The sequence below is a fragment of the Oryctolagus cuniculus genome, chromosome 5 (assembly GCF_051225735.1).
Source record: "Oryctolagus cuniculus isolate XC-2025 breed Fujian yellow rabbit chromosome 5, ASM5122573v1, whole genome shotgun sequence".
NCBI classification, from domain to species: domain Eukaryota; kingdom Metazoa; phylum Chordata; class Mammalia; order Lagomorpha; family Leporidae; genus Oryctolagus; species Oryctolagus cuniculus.
This window is the reverse complement of record NC_142871.1, coordinates 118,149,379-118,162,514: the sequence shown is the minus strand read 5'-3', so window position 1 is coordinate 118,162,514 and position 13,136 is coordinate 118,149,379. Positions and strand designations below refer to the sequence as shown.

The following is a 13,136-nucleotide window of genomic DNA, read 5'->3' as shown; positions in this document are numbered from 1 at the left end:
TTCATTAACAGTCAGGGCTATGCTGATCAAGTCACCATTTCCCATAGTGTCCATTTCACTTCAACAGGTTTCCTTTTTGGTGTTCAGTCAGTTGTCACCGATCAGGGAGAACATATGGTATTTGTCCCTTTGGGACTGGCTTATTTCACTCAGCATGATGTGTTCCAGATTCCTCCATTTTGTTGCAAATGACTGGATTTCATTGTTTCTTACTGCGGTATAGTATTCTAAAGAGTACATATCCCATAATTTCTTTATCCAGTCTACTGTTGATGGGCATTTAGGTTGGTTCCAGGTCTTAGCTATTGTGAATTGAGCTGCAATAAACATTAGGGTGCAGACCGCTTTTTTGTTTGCCAATTTAAATTCCTTTGGGCAAATTCCAAGGGGTGGGATGGCTGGGTCGAACGGTAGGGTTATCTTCAGGTTTCTGAGGAATCTCCAGACTGAATTCCATAGTGGCTTGACCAGTTTGCATTCCCACCAACAGTGGGTTAGTGTCCCTTTTTCCCCACATCCTCGCCAGCATCTGTTGTTGGTAGATTTCTGCATGTGAGCCATTCTAACAGGGGTGAGGTGAAACCTCATTGTGGTTTTGATTTGCATTTCCCTGATTGCTAGTGACCTTGAACTGTTTCAGGATTTTTTGAGATAAATTATATTAATTGATTATTTCCTTTTTTACTATCCTGGTTTACTTGAATAAATCACACACAAACGTAGTTAGTTTTTCTTCAATCATATATTATAGGATTTTGTTGTTGCTCCTTCATGGTTTTTGCTTTCTATTTTACATTTTACATTTAGATGTTTCACTTTTTAAAAAACTTATCTTTAGGAGCTGTTTTAAAAATTATTTTATTCATGTTCCCATAAAATAATTGGGATACTTCAAATATTTTTCTATGATATAAATGAGAATATGTAACATAACATCCTGATTTTTGAATGATTAAAAGTACATGCTGGGGCCAGCGCTGTGACTCAACGATTTAAAGCCCTGGCCTGAAGCACCGGCATCCCAAATGGGCGCCAGTTCTAGCCCTGGTCTGCTCCTCTTCCAATCCAGCTCTCTATTATGGCCTGGGAAAACATGGTAAATGGCCCAACTCCTTGGGCTCCTGTACCCACGTGGGAGACCCAGAAGAAGCTCCTGGCTCCTTGCTTCATATCGGTGCAGCTCTGGCCGTCGTGGCCATCTGGGGAGTGAATCAGGGGATGGAAGACCTTTCTCTCTCTCTGTCTCTAGTTCTCTCTACAACTCTTTCAAATAAATAAAATAAATGTTAAAAAAAACTTAAAAATTGCATGCTACAAATTTATATGAGCCAAATTTATTCATGAGGAGAAGTCTTTAACAACTTTATCTTTCACTGTCATTGATTCCTTTAGTTTTACTATTCTCTATCCATATACAATACCTAGTTTTCTTATATATAATTCATTTTTTTTCTTTCAAAAATGTCAAAGTGACACTACATCAATATACATATTTTGTGGTACAATTTTACTCTTTTCTATACTTGCTATATTTCAATTCTCATTTCTGCTTTATATCTTGGGTTTTTAAAATACGCTTAAAATCATTGGTGACAAAGTTACATCACTTGAAAAAATTCAACTGTACTAGTTTCTTAATTTCTACTTTCATCTGGCATCCACTGAATTCATTAGACTCACTTGTTATTCTATTTCCAGTTTTTCTTATTGATAGTTTATTTTGCTTATTTTTTGTTTTCATATTCAATCCTGAAAGCGTGCAATGTGAAAGATGTATTGCATGTTTGGTCCTATCTTAGGCTCAATATCCTCATTATTGCTATTTCCCAAGTATTCTCTTCTGATGCCCTCTTTAATATCAAAGTTATTTAGGAAAGAGTTATTTTTTTTCTTTTCTTTAATCTCACAGGAAACTGAGATTGTTGGTTTATATGTTCTTTTAATTTCTATATTTATCATACTTTGCTCACATCCTAGTATCACTGATTTTATTCAGGTTTTAATTATGAATATATATTAAAGAATTTAATATATAAATTTATTATATTATTCACATTCTTCATATTTTTTCAAATATTTTTTAACTCAAGTCAAAGGTGAGAACTGAAAGAGGTTTGGACATGTCTTAGATTACTAATTTTGCTCTTGTGAGTTTTCCCTTGTATTTTTCAGAGGCTTGCATAATATATTTCTATACTGTATTAAATGTATAAAACTTTTCTGACTTCTGTGGTCTGACTGGAGATCAAATTTTTTTATTAAAGTAAAATTTATTTATTTAAACAATTTGATACATGTTCTTTGAAATTTACTTTTTTAAAATACTTTTGAGGTTCTTCTTTTTTTATTTTCTAAGATCCATTTAACCTTAAAATTTTCCTGAATTGCTTTTAAATTTCTCTCTGGTAAGAACATTATTACTAGGCCAGCATTGTGGTGTAGCCAGTTAAGCCACCACTTTCAATGCTAGCATCCCATATCAGAAGTCTGGTTCAAGTCCTGGCTGCTCCAGTTCAGAACCAACACCTCACTAATGCACCTGAAAAAGCAGCAGAAGATGGCCCAAATACATAGGTTCCTGCCAACCCCATAGGAGATCTGGATGGAGTTCCTTGCTCCTGGCTTCCATTTAGCCCAGCACCAACCATTGTAGCCATGTGGGGAGTAAACCAAGGGATGGAAGTATCTTTCTCTCTCTGTCTCTATTTACATATGTATGTCACTCTACATTTCAAATAAATAAATATTTTTTTAAAAAATTATAGCTTTAATAAAGTTATGATTAAATTTTAAATTTTAATTCAATGTTTGCCATTATTGGATCACTTTTAACAAGTATTTTGTTTCTATAACTGGCAGATCTATTCTTGCTTTCACATTTTTTTCTGCTGTGTGACTTTTTTGTTCTATCCTCTCACCACTTCATTTTCTTCTCTTTTCTTATTTATTTTCCTATTTGTTTTATGTATTATTTACATCATTTTCTTCCCCTTTGGTGATCTGGAAGGTATGCGTTCTACTTTCAATTCTAATAGAAGAGACACTCATACTCATTGTCTGTGACTCTCATGTGGTATCTCCAGTTGGCTATAGTTATAGTCTTAGATTTTTATATGAATTTTAAACTTTGATGATCAGTTTATGCTTAACTTAATTAGATTAAGTTCTATCAAATACTAAATTGGGTGTTGGTGTGAAAGTGTTTTCTGTGCATGGGTAACCCAGTGAGTTGTCCTTAAGAAAGGAGACTCCCCACCATAATGTGAGCAATCCTTGTTAATCACTGAGGTTTCTCTGAGGAAGAATACTTCCCTAAACAGTACAACATCAGTCCTACTCAGGACTGTGCACTCTGCCAACCCACACTACAGATTACAGACTTTCCAACCCCTGTGACTGTGTTGTCTATTCCTTGAAATAATCTCTTCATATATATAGGAGCACTATGTACAAGTACACAGATTGTCCCCGATTTGTGATGATTCTACTTAGATGTTCTGACTTAATGATGGTGCAAAAGCAGTGCACATTCAGGAGACACTGTAATTCAGATGGTAAATGTTGATCTTTCTCACTTTAGCAATATGTGATATGATGTTTCCTCATGATGCCAGCAGCGGCAGTGAGCTGCAGCTCCCAGTCACCATGCTGTCCCCAGGGAATACAACAGACATTCTCCAGTGTACTGTGTTGCTAGCCCTTGGAGATATAGGTACTTAATAAATTACATAAACTACTCAACGCTTTAGTATAAAATAGTCTTTGTGTTAAATGATTTTTGCCTAACTACAGGCTAATGTAAGTGTTCTGAGCACATCTAAGGTAGAGTAGACTACACTACGATGTTCTGTAAATTAAGTGTAAAAAACTCATTTCAACTCACAATATTTTCAACTTACAATGGGATAATCAGGATGTGACCTCATCATAAGTCAAGTAATATGTGTGTCTGTATATGTGTGTGGAGAGCTATAGAGATGAGATTATATGTACCGATAGGCTTACACACACACACACACACACACACACACACAATCTACTGGTTATATTATGATTTTATAAAAATAAAACCCTAATTAATCTATTAGCTTTTCAAATTTCATGCAGTTTTACAAGAACAATCATTAGAATTTGTCAAATTTTATGAGCCATATTTACATTATCATATTTGCAGTATTTCAAGAATTCTTATCACTAATTTATATTATTCTTCAATTTTGTTCCCATTTTTGGATTTTAAATTCAGTTGACTCTATTAATTAGAACACTTTTTTGTATTTTTTATAATTTTTTCAAAGCAATGTGTATTTCCCTTTACATGTTCAATGCATCTTTGCAGGATTCCTAATTATTTGGTAATATTCTTTTTTAATATTATTCATTTTATTTGAAAGACAGACAGAGACACCTAAAGAGAAACTTCTATCAGCTGGCCTATTTCTCAAATGCCCACAACAACTAGTACTGCACCAGGTCAAAGCCAGGAGCCAAGAATCCAACCCAAGTATCACATATGAGTGGCAAAGACCCAAGGACTTGAACTAGCACCTCTGTCTTCAAGGATAGACATTAGCAGGAAGTTGGAATCAGGAGCTAGGGCTCAGACCAGGTACTCCAATATGGGACACAAACATCCCAAGCTGCATCTTTTTTTTTTTTTTTTTTTTTTTTTTGACAGGCAGAGTGGACAGTGAGAGAGGAGAGAGAGACAGAAAGAAAGGTCTTCTTTTTCTGTTGGTTCACCCCCAATGGCCTCTACGGCCGATGCACCGCACTGATCCGAAGCCAGTAGCCAGGTGCTTCTCCTGGTCTCCCATGTGGGTGCAGGGCCCAAGCACTTGGGCCATCCTTCACTGCATTCCCGGGCCACAGCAGAAACCTGGACTGGAAGAGGAGCAACCAGGACAGAATCCGGAGCCCCAACCAGGACTAGAACCCGGTGTGCCGGCACCTCAGGCGGAGGATTAGCCTGTTGAACTGTGGTGCCGGCCTACTTGGGCCATCTTCTACTGATATCTCAGGCCATAGCAGACAGCTGGATCAGAAGAAGAGCAGCCAGGACTAGAACTGGCTCCCATGTGGGATGCCAGCACTTCAGGCCAGGGCTTTAACCCACTGCGCCATAGCGCTGGCCCCAACAATTTTTATTTTTAATACTGATGTGTCCAAAGTAAACATAGCTACTCCTAGGTTTTCTATGCATAATTCATTTATAGCTTTTATTATTGTTTCTTTTTTATTTATTCTTGGCTCTTATTGAAAAGAAGGATTACCTATATGTAGCTTTCCATTTGTATATTTCTATTTCTAGTATCTTATCATTTATTAGTTTTATTGTCTTATTTTGCTTTCTACATTCTAGTGGTACTAGATATACATCAATTGGTTTTTCATGTCACCTGTTCAGTTTGAGGCAGTGTTGCTTCTACTCTTTACTGCATTATTAAATTTAATAAGATCTTTCATATGTTTTTTATCATTTCTATTTTGCTTCTGTCTACATCTTTCTACACAGTTGCAATTCAGATTATTCATTTCTTTTTTTTTTTTGTAATTAGTAGTAATGATAATTTTTTTTAACTTTTATTTAATGAATATAAATTTCCAAAGTACAGCTTATGGATTACAATGGCTTCCCCCCCATAACGTCCCTCCCACCCGCAACCCTCCCCTTTCCCACTCCCTCTCCCCTTCCATTCACATCAAGATTCATTTTTGATTCTCTTTATATACAGAAGATCAGTTTAGCATACATTAAGTAAAGATTTCAACAGTTTGCTCCCACACAGAAACATAAAGTGAAAAATACTCTTTGAGTACTAGTTGTAGCATTAAATCACAATGTACAACACACTAAGGACAGAGATCCTACATGAGGAGTAAGTGCACAGTGACTCCTGTTGTTGACTTAACAAATTGACACTCTTGGTTATGGCCTCAGTAATCACCCTAGGCTCTTGTCATGAGTTGCCAAGGCTATGGAAGCCCCCTGAGTTCACTGACTCTGATCATATTTAGACAAGGCCATGGTCAAAGTGGAAGTTCTCTCCTCCCTTCAGAGAAAGGTACCTCCTTCTTTGATGACCCGTTCTTTCCACTGGGATCTCACTCATGGAGATCTTTCATTTAGGTGGTTTTTTTTGTTTGTTTGTTTTGTTTGTTTGTTTGTTTTTTGCCAGAGTGTCTTGGCTTTCCGTGCCTGAAATATTCTCATATTCATTTCTTATAGGATTCAGATTTTTTGAGATTTACTTGACAGCAAAAAAAATGTATGATCTAAAATTTACTCTTGCAATGAACTATGTTTCTCCACTTCCTTTTGCATGTTTCTATTTCTATTATGTTATTGGGATTTTTTATATCTTATATAGCAAGCCTCAATAAGCTGTTAAAATATATATAGGTGTGTGTGTATGCTTGTGTATGTGTGTGTGTGTGTGTGTGTAGCCTTAACTTAGTCTCATTCCTCACCTTTCATTTCCTGAAGCAATATCAGCTCCAAGATGTGTCCAGGATTTTTTAGTATAAGCACTGTGAAGCTGAACTTTCCCATAAACCCCTGAAAATAAAAAGAGCAACGGTTGAACAGGAAAATCCTTCAGAAGAATTAAGGTGAGATAAGTAAAATTCATTCCAGAAATAATTGTGCAAAATGTGATATAGAATCTGTATATTAAGGAGCCCATCTTATCAAAAAATGAATATTTAAGTGCTCTATTTTACAAGAGGTCATATATATCACACATGACCAAAAATAGTATTCTTTCAAAAACTATAAAGAAACAAATGCTGCACAACATGACAATAATCTAAAAGCTGGGGAAAAGAACCACTGTAATAGTTAACTAGTTAAATTTGAAAAAGTACTCCCTCCTACCTATAAGTGACTCCAAACCATTTGCAATTCTGTGGGAAGTTAACTGGTTTTGATATTTTATGTTATATAGTAGATTCTCCAAGGGGCATGGATAATTTTATTTCCTAAGGATAGGGCTTTGTTACTATTAGCTTTGTTTTCCGTGGTTGGACTTAATATTTTGTCTTATTACAGATATCAAGAGAGAGATCTCTACGTCCTTTATTTCAAAATATAATTTATTTCAGACTTGCAAATTAAAGTCTTACGAGGGCCATGCTTGATGCAGCCCAGTTTTATTCCTTCAGGTCTTTCCTCTTACATATTCCATTGCCATTTTCAACCATACTGAACATAATTCTTCATAGTCTAGTGGTCTAAAAATGTTTTGACCATGAAACTCAGCAGTAAAACTAAAATGTCATCATGTGCTCCCAACACATGTATATTCATTTTATTTAAATAGCTTTAGATAATATTTATTATTTCAGATAAATAAGTACGCTCATGTATATGAATATATTCATATATTTGAATAGAATTTCTAATATTATCTATCTGCACCCATTTGGATTGCTTACAAATTCATAGATGGAGACATTCCATTCTATTGCAAGCCATTAGCTCAAAACTTCACAATTTTCAGCAAAAAAAAAAGCACAAATGAAAGACTTAAATATTAGTAATGCACAAGTAATATACCTTGGGTTTACATAAAAATGGACTCAAAAAATCTCAATTATTTAGAACCTAACCAAAAAAAATATATATATATATACACACACAATTTTCCCATACCCTAATACAGGAAAAGGTCATAAGATGAAAAAACTAAAATCAGTGTTAATGTTTATTAAAAATCCCACTTTTAGGACATATTCTGCAATCAGTATTCCATAATAATAATTTATAAACATAGTTTACAAGATACCATCATTATCATCTTCTTCCATCCACAAAAAAAAAAAAAATGAAATCCATCTTTTTCATTATAGGCTAAGTAACCTAGGCAGATAAGGATTCTGAAGCAATTTAGAGAGATTTCCAACAACACTGATAACAAAAAGCAGTTCACATCCTTAAATTTGAATTATCCAGAAAATTCAATTTACCAGAAAAGCAAATTTATTGGTCATTTCCAATCATCAAAGGATTACTGAAAAATGATACCATTTTTCAGTTGTTTCAAGGAGATTATAAAGGATTTAAAATGATTAAAATCCATCATTTACTTATGACACCATAAAAATTTAAGCATGCAATGAAACAAATATTCTGTTTTTTATTTCAATCTGGTAACAAAAGTTTTCAAAAGCCCTAATGTGATCATATGGCTGGGTTCAGGGATCAGGAAAGGCCTCTGCGGAAATCCTTAACAGAATATTTGATCCATTATAACCACTGCAGTCAAACAGAGTGGCTACTATATAGCTAAAAAGAGATTGAACATTTCTGTTTGTGATCCATCTACTCTTTGTCAACTTGGAAATTTTTTTAAATTGTTGAATCTCATATTATTGGGAAGATATAATAAATAGCATGCATGAAAAAATCTTCAGAAATTATAAAATACTATCAAAATATTACATAGCAATGATTATTTGTCAGATTTCTAAGTTAACTATTGTCCAAACATTATTTTCTGTTTTATTGAGTACTGAAATGCAGAGAGGAAGCTGCTAAGCATCGATGAATATTAAATTTCTATCTCATGGTATTCAGAAACCTCAAATAGGATGATCCTTTCTCTTTTGCCACAAGACAAAGTGAGTCACTTTAAACATTCAACACGGGCTCACTTGGTTAATCCTCCGCCTGCAGTGCCGGCATCCCATATGGGTATTGGGTTTTAATCCCGGTTGCTCCTTTTCCAATCCAGCTCCTTGCTGTGGCCCCGGAGAGCAGTGAAGGATGGCCCAGGTCCTTGGGCCCTGCACCCGCATGGGAGACCAGGAGGAAGCACCTGGCTCCTGGCTTCGGATTGGAGTAGCTCCGGCCATAGCGGTCATTTGGTGGGGGTGAACTAACGGAAGGAAGAACTTTCTCTCTGTCTCTCTCTCACTGTCTATAACTCTAACTGTCAAATAAATTAAAAAAAAAATAAAAAAAAATTCAACACAATAGTGCATATTATAGAGAATCCATTGACGTCAATATTCTGTCTGTTTAAAGTAATACATTCAAGGTATGTAACAATATATTTTAAAAGGTGATAAATTATAATCAAAGTTAGGGAAAGAAAGTAACAAGAGAATCAGGTTTTTAAAATGTAAATATTCTTAAAGGGAAATTGCTTCATACAAAGGGTTATCCCTCTTTACTTATAAAATTAGCAATTATCATAAAGAAAAAGTGATAGAGTATTCAAAATACAATAATCATTCTTTTCTTATTTAAAACTGAGCTATTTTGAAGCTCTTACTTACATCATGGTTATACAAGGTAGATAGACTCTTACTTCAGACAGACTTTGGAGTCCAAATAATCTGTTTATAAATCTACATTCTGTCACTAGAAAACTGTGTGGTCTTATACATATTTTTCATCATCCCTGAGTCTTAGCTTTTTTTGAGTTTTGTTTATTTATTTGAAAGGCAGAGCAATGGCGGGGAGGAAGGTCAGGGGAGCAGAAAGAGATTTTGCATTCACTAGTTCACTCCTAAAATGGCCACAACAGCCTATTCTTGGTCAGGCCAAAACCGGGAGTCAAGAACTCTACACTGGCCTTCCACATGGATAGGAGAGGCCTCAGTATTTGGACCACCTTCTGCTGTCTTCTCAGGAAAATCAGCAGGAAGATGGATTGGAAGCAGAGCAGCCAGGACTCAAGACTCAAACTGGCACTCCTATCTATGCTACTGGCACTGCAAGCAGTGGCTTACACTACTGTATCACAGTGCTGGCATAAATCTGAGTTATGACTTCCATAAAATGGTCACTGCTCACAGAAAACCTAGTAGGGGAAATAATAAATTATCTAGAAGAATGCCTGGAATTTAGTAAGTAATCTATGAATGACATTTCTATGAGACACACACAAGCACATATATACACATGCTTACTTATTTTTTTAATAAAAATTATTTCATACTCTTACCAATTATTCCTGGGTCAATCTGAATTCCATTGAAACGATCACAAAAGACACCCTCTGAGGCTCTAAGGAGAATCGTAAGCTTTTGTTCTTTCTGTAAGGGATTTTCTAAAGTACCTGTTTATAAAGAAAAGTATATCATTCAACACAATTTGAAATTAAGAGGGAGAGATACAAATTGTGATGTAATTTCAGAAGTGTAAAGTTGATGCTAGGAAGTAGAATACATGCAACAGAGAACATAGTCACATGATTCAGTATAGTTTTCTGAAGGAGACCAGATTACTATTCAGCAATGTGCACTCTTCATTAGCGCACATCATGGTTTCCTGACTTCCTAATGTTTATTGGTCATATGACTTGTTTTATCCAGTGAAATTTGGGTGGCAGGGATATTAATGCCAGTTCCCAGTTCTTCAAGGCACTTGGCAAGTTTTTACCAGGTCTCTGCAATGATGCGTGCTGCCATGAAAGAAGAATTCCTCAAATAGCTTATAGGGCTTGAAGGAAGAGACTTACAGATCAAAGCTGGATAGAACACACAAGTCGAAGCCAAGTCCATCTGAGTCTAACCCAAATATTTGTTGTTGAAAACCACCGAGATTTGGGGGTTGTTTGTTGTACACCATTATTACAGCAAAATACTTGGCTGATACACTAAGGCTAGTTGATTCCCAAATTCCTTTAATGTGTTTTAGCATTTAATCCTTGCAAGGAACCTGATAAGTATGATTCTGATCCAAGTTTTAAATATTTATACATAAAGGATATTAGAGGTTAAGGGACTTGTCTAAGTTTATCCAATAAGTAACAAAATCTATTTGAAGAAAGATCTAGTTGTTGTGTTTCATTAAGCAAGTAGTAGGTCATATTCTAAATCTAAATTCTGTTAGCAGCTTAAAGACATAATGTTACGATACTCCCACAGCAGTTTGGAATGACTTCTGATCTTATGCTGCTAATGTAAACAATGGTGTCTGTCAGTTTTACAGTGTGAGACTTGTTCAGGGAAAATTCTGAAACAGTGTTAATGAGTATGGATCTAAGGAAGACTATTTTCTTTTGGAATATGCATCTGAGAGCACAGAAACTATTACAAAGAATGCTTAAGGAGTAACTGAACAGACCCCAAATTATATACTAGATCAAATAGGCTCACAAAATCTGTATGCTCTGAAACAAAACTTTCCAGTTTAGAAATTTCTGAAAACAATACCAAAAATGAAGTGATCTCTAGAGCAGCCCAAAATAATCCCCCTGCAAAGATTCAAGGTGAGTTTGAAGCTGCTACGTACCTATTTTTATAGCCCAGGCTTTACAAACATTATTCTAGAAGGGACTGTTGGAAGCAGAACTCAGAGAGGAAATAAATCTGCCTGGAGTCCTAAAACAGGTCAATGGGCAAACAAGGATCAGAACCCACAGCCTGTGTTTCTTAAATAAGCCGCTAAGGTATGCCCCTGCTCTGTGTAGGTAATGCCAGGCCTCAATTGAGAGACTAATGTCTCCTCTTAGCCAAAACAAAGATGTGCTAGAGCAGAAAGAAGGGAAGCAGGGGAGGGGGAGAATGTTAAGCAAATGTGTATGGTGTAACTCTTATCTTGCGGTTATAAGTCTGTCCAGTAAGCTGTTTTCCAACTGTGATTTCATTTATTTCACGGAGGGTAGTTTAAAGTCTTGGGGAAAAATGGCCTAGCACTAAACAGATACCAGAGAGAAAAAAGTAGGACAGTTTTTGCCCTAGAGAAATGTATGCAGAGTCCCACAAAAAGAGTTCAGCATTCTTTTAAAATCAGAGATTAAATCAATTATGCAACCCAAAACTACAGCACATGTGGAGCTTTCGCAGAAAGTCTGGGCAAAATTAGTCAGCCTGCCATGATCTTTCAGTATCTCAGATGACCAGGATTTCAATTCTTTTCTATAATGAGGGGCAAGGAAAAGATGCAGAATAGAAGCCAGGTAGAAATAAGTGAAGTTGAGAAGGAAATCCAAGCTATTTCAACATTAAAATGCAAAGCTTCTTAAATTCATAAAAGCTGGGGAACAGGAAGCTTTCAAGGCTGAGATACTCATTTTATTCTCAACTCCAGCAATCAAAGAAAGAGGAGGCACTCTCTCCAGTATGTGTGTTGATCCTAAATGGGAATAGCCACTTCCTAAAGAAGACGCTAGGAGCACTGTTTATCACTAGTCTAAGCTGTAAGCCTCCTGCTAGTTGGTCTCACCTGTAGCAAGAGGTTAAAACCTTAATGAATTTATATATTCATAATGGAGGGGAAATTCATTTTCATTGGGCTGCAAAGACATTCCATATGTTTGCAAATGTATATTTTATTTCATTCTCATAACCTCACAGTGAATATTATTGAGGTTCTCATGAGGAAACTGAGGCAAAGAGAGCTTAAGTAACTTGTCAGGAATTACACAGCTATTAAGTGGTGGATTTGGACTGTAGATTTCATAAGTATCACGGAGGACATGTGAATATGGAGGAATAGGAAAGGAGTAATGGGAGGCTGCTATTGTGGGCAATGGAACTAGAGTAGAATATGTTCCAGATGCTAAAATCTCCCGGGGAGATGGAAGAAAATCACTTCAGGTATAGGAAAGGTAACCACTGTAATGGTTTGGGGAATATGATACAAATGGATTCCATGAATTTCAATAGGTAAGAATAGATTCAAAGGACTTTTAATTATTTTATTACATAACTTCTTTGATGGACGCAAATAGACATATAGCTTACACTTAAGCCCCTCTATCAGGATGACTCCTCACAGCTTGTACTAAGCAAACCCAATGGGAACTCTGACCACTCCCTTAACTTTCTCAGAAGGGCCTCAGCCTTTTCTCTTCTTCCTGATTCCCAATCGTCCCTCAAAACTTGGCCCCACTGTAAGTTATTTCTAAAAGCTTCCTATGGTCTAAACTTAGGTGACCCCCTTTCAACACAAGAATGTCCATGCCCTTGCTGCAGTAATTTCACTTAAAGGAAGTTGTCTGCTATATGGAATATGGGTAAAGATTAATATCCAATGTTGTTCATTGTAGTTGTATTTATTTCTAATTGTATGCATTTAAAAGTGCTTTGAAAGAGTAAACAGAAGACCTTTGTCCTTTTATAATCCCTTCCTCTGTCTAATCTTGTTGTTGTAGTTGTTGTTGTTGAACCACACAAATCCC

The 13,136-nt window shown here is 35.9% G+C and overlaps 1 protein-coding gene across 28 annotated transcripts in view; it reads right to left on the bottom strand.

Annotated features, from left to right (window-relative positions):
* PKHD1 (PKHD1 ciliary IPT domain containing fibrocystin/polyductin) overlaps positions 1-13,136 on the bottom strand; it is a 524,425-nt gene that overhangs the window by 163,975 nt on the left and 347,314 nt on the right. For all 28 annotated transcript variants that reach the window (XR_016234007.1, XR_016234005.1, XR_016234006.1 and 25 more), the window contains 2 exons: positions 9,954-10,067; positions 6,472-6,559 (listed from right to left, as the gene is read on the bottom strand). Coding sequence is in view for 19 of the 28 variants with exons in the window: in XM_089333174.1 (XP_089189300.1) it covers positions 6,472-6,559; positions 9,954-10,067 (202 nt within the window). In the remaining 9 variants the exon portion in view is untranslated. The remainder of the gene's footprint in view (positions 1-6,471; positions 6,560-9,953; positions 10,068-13,136) is intronic.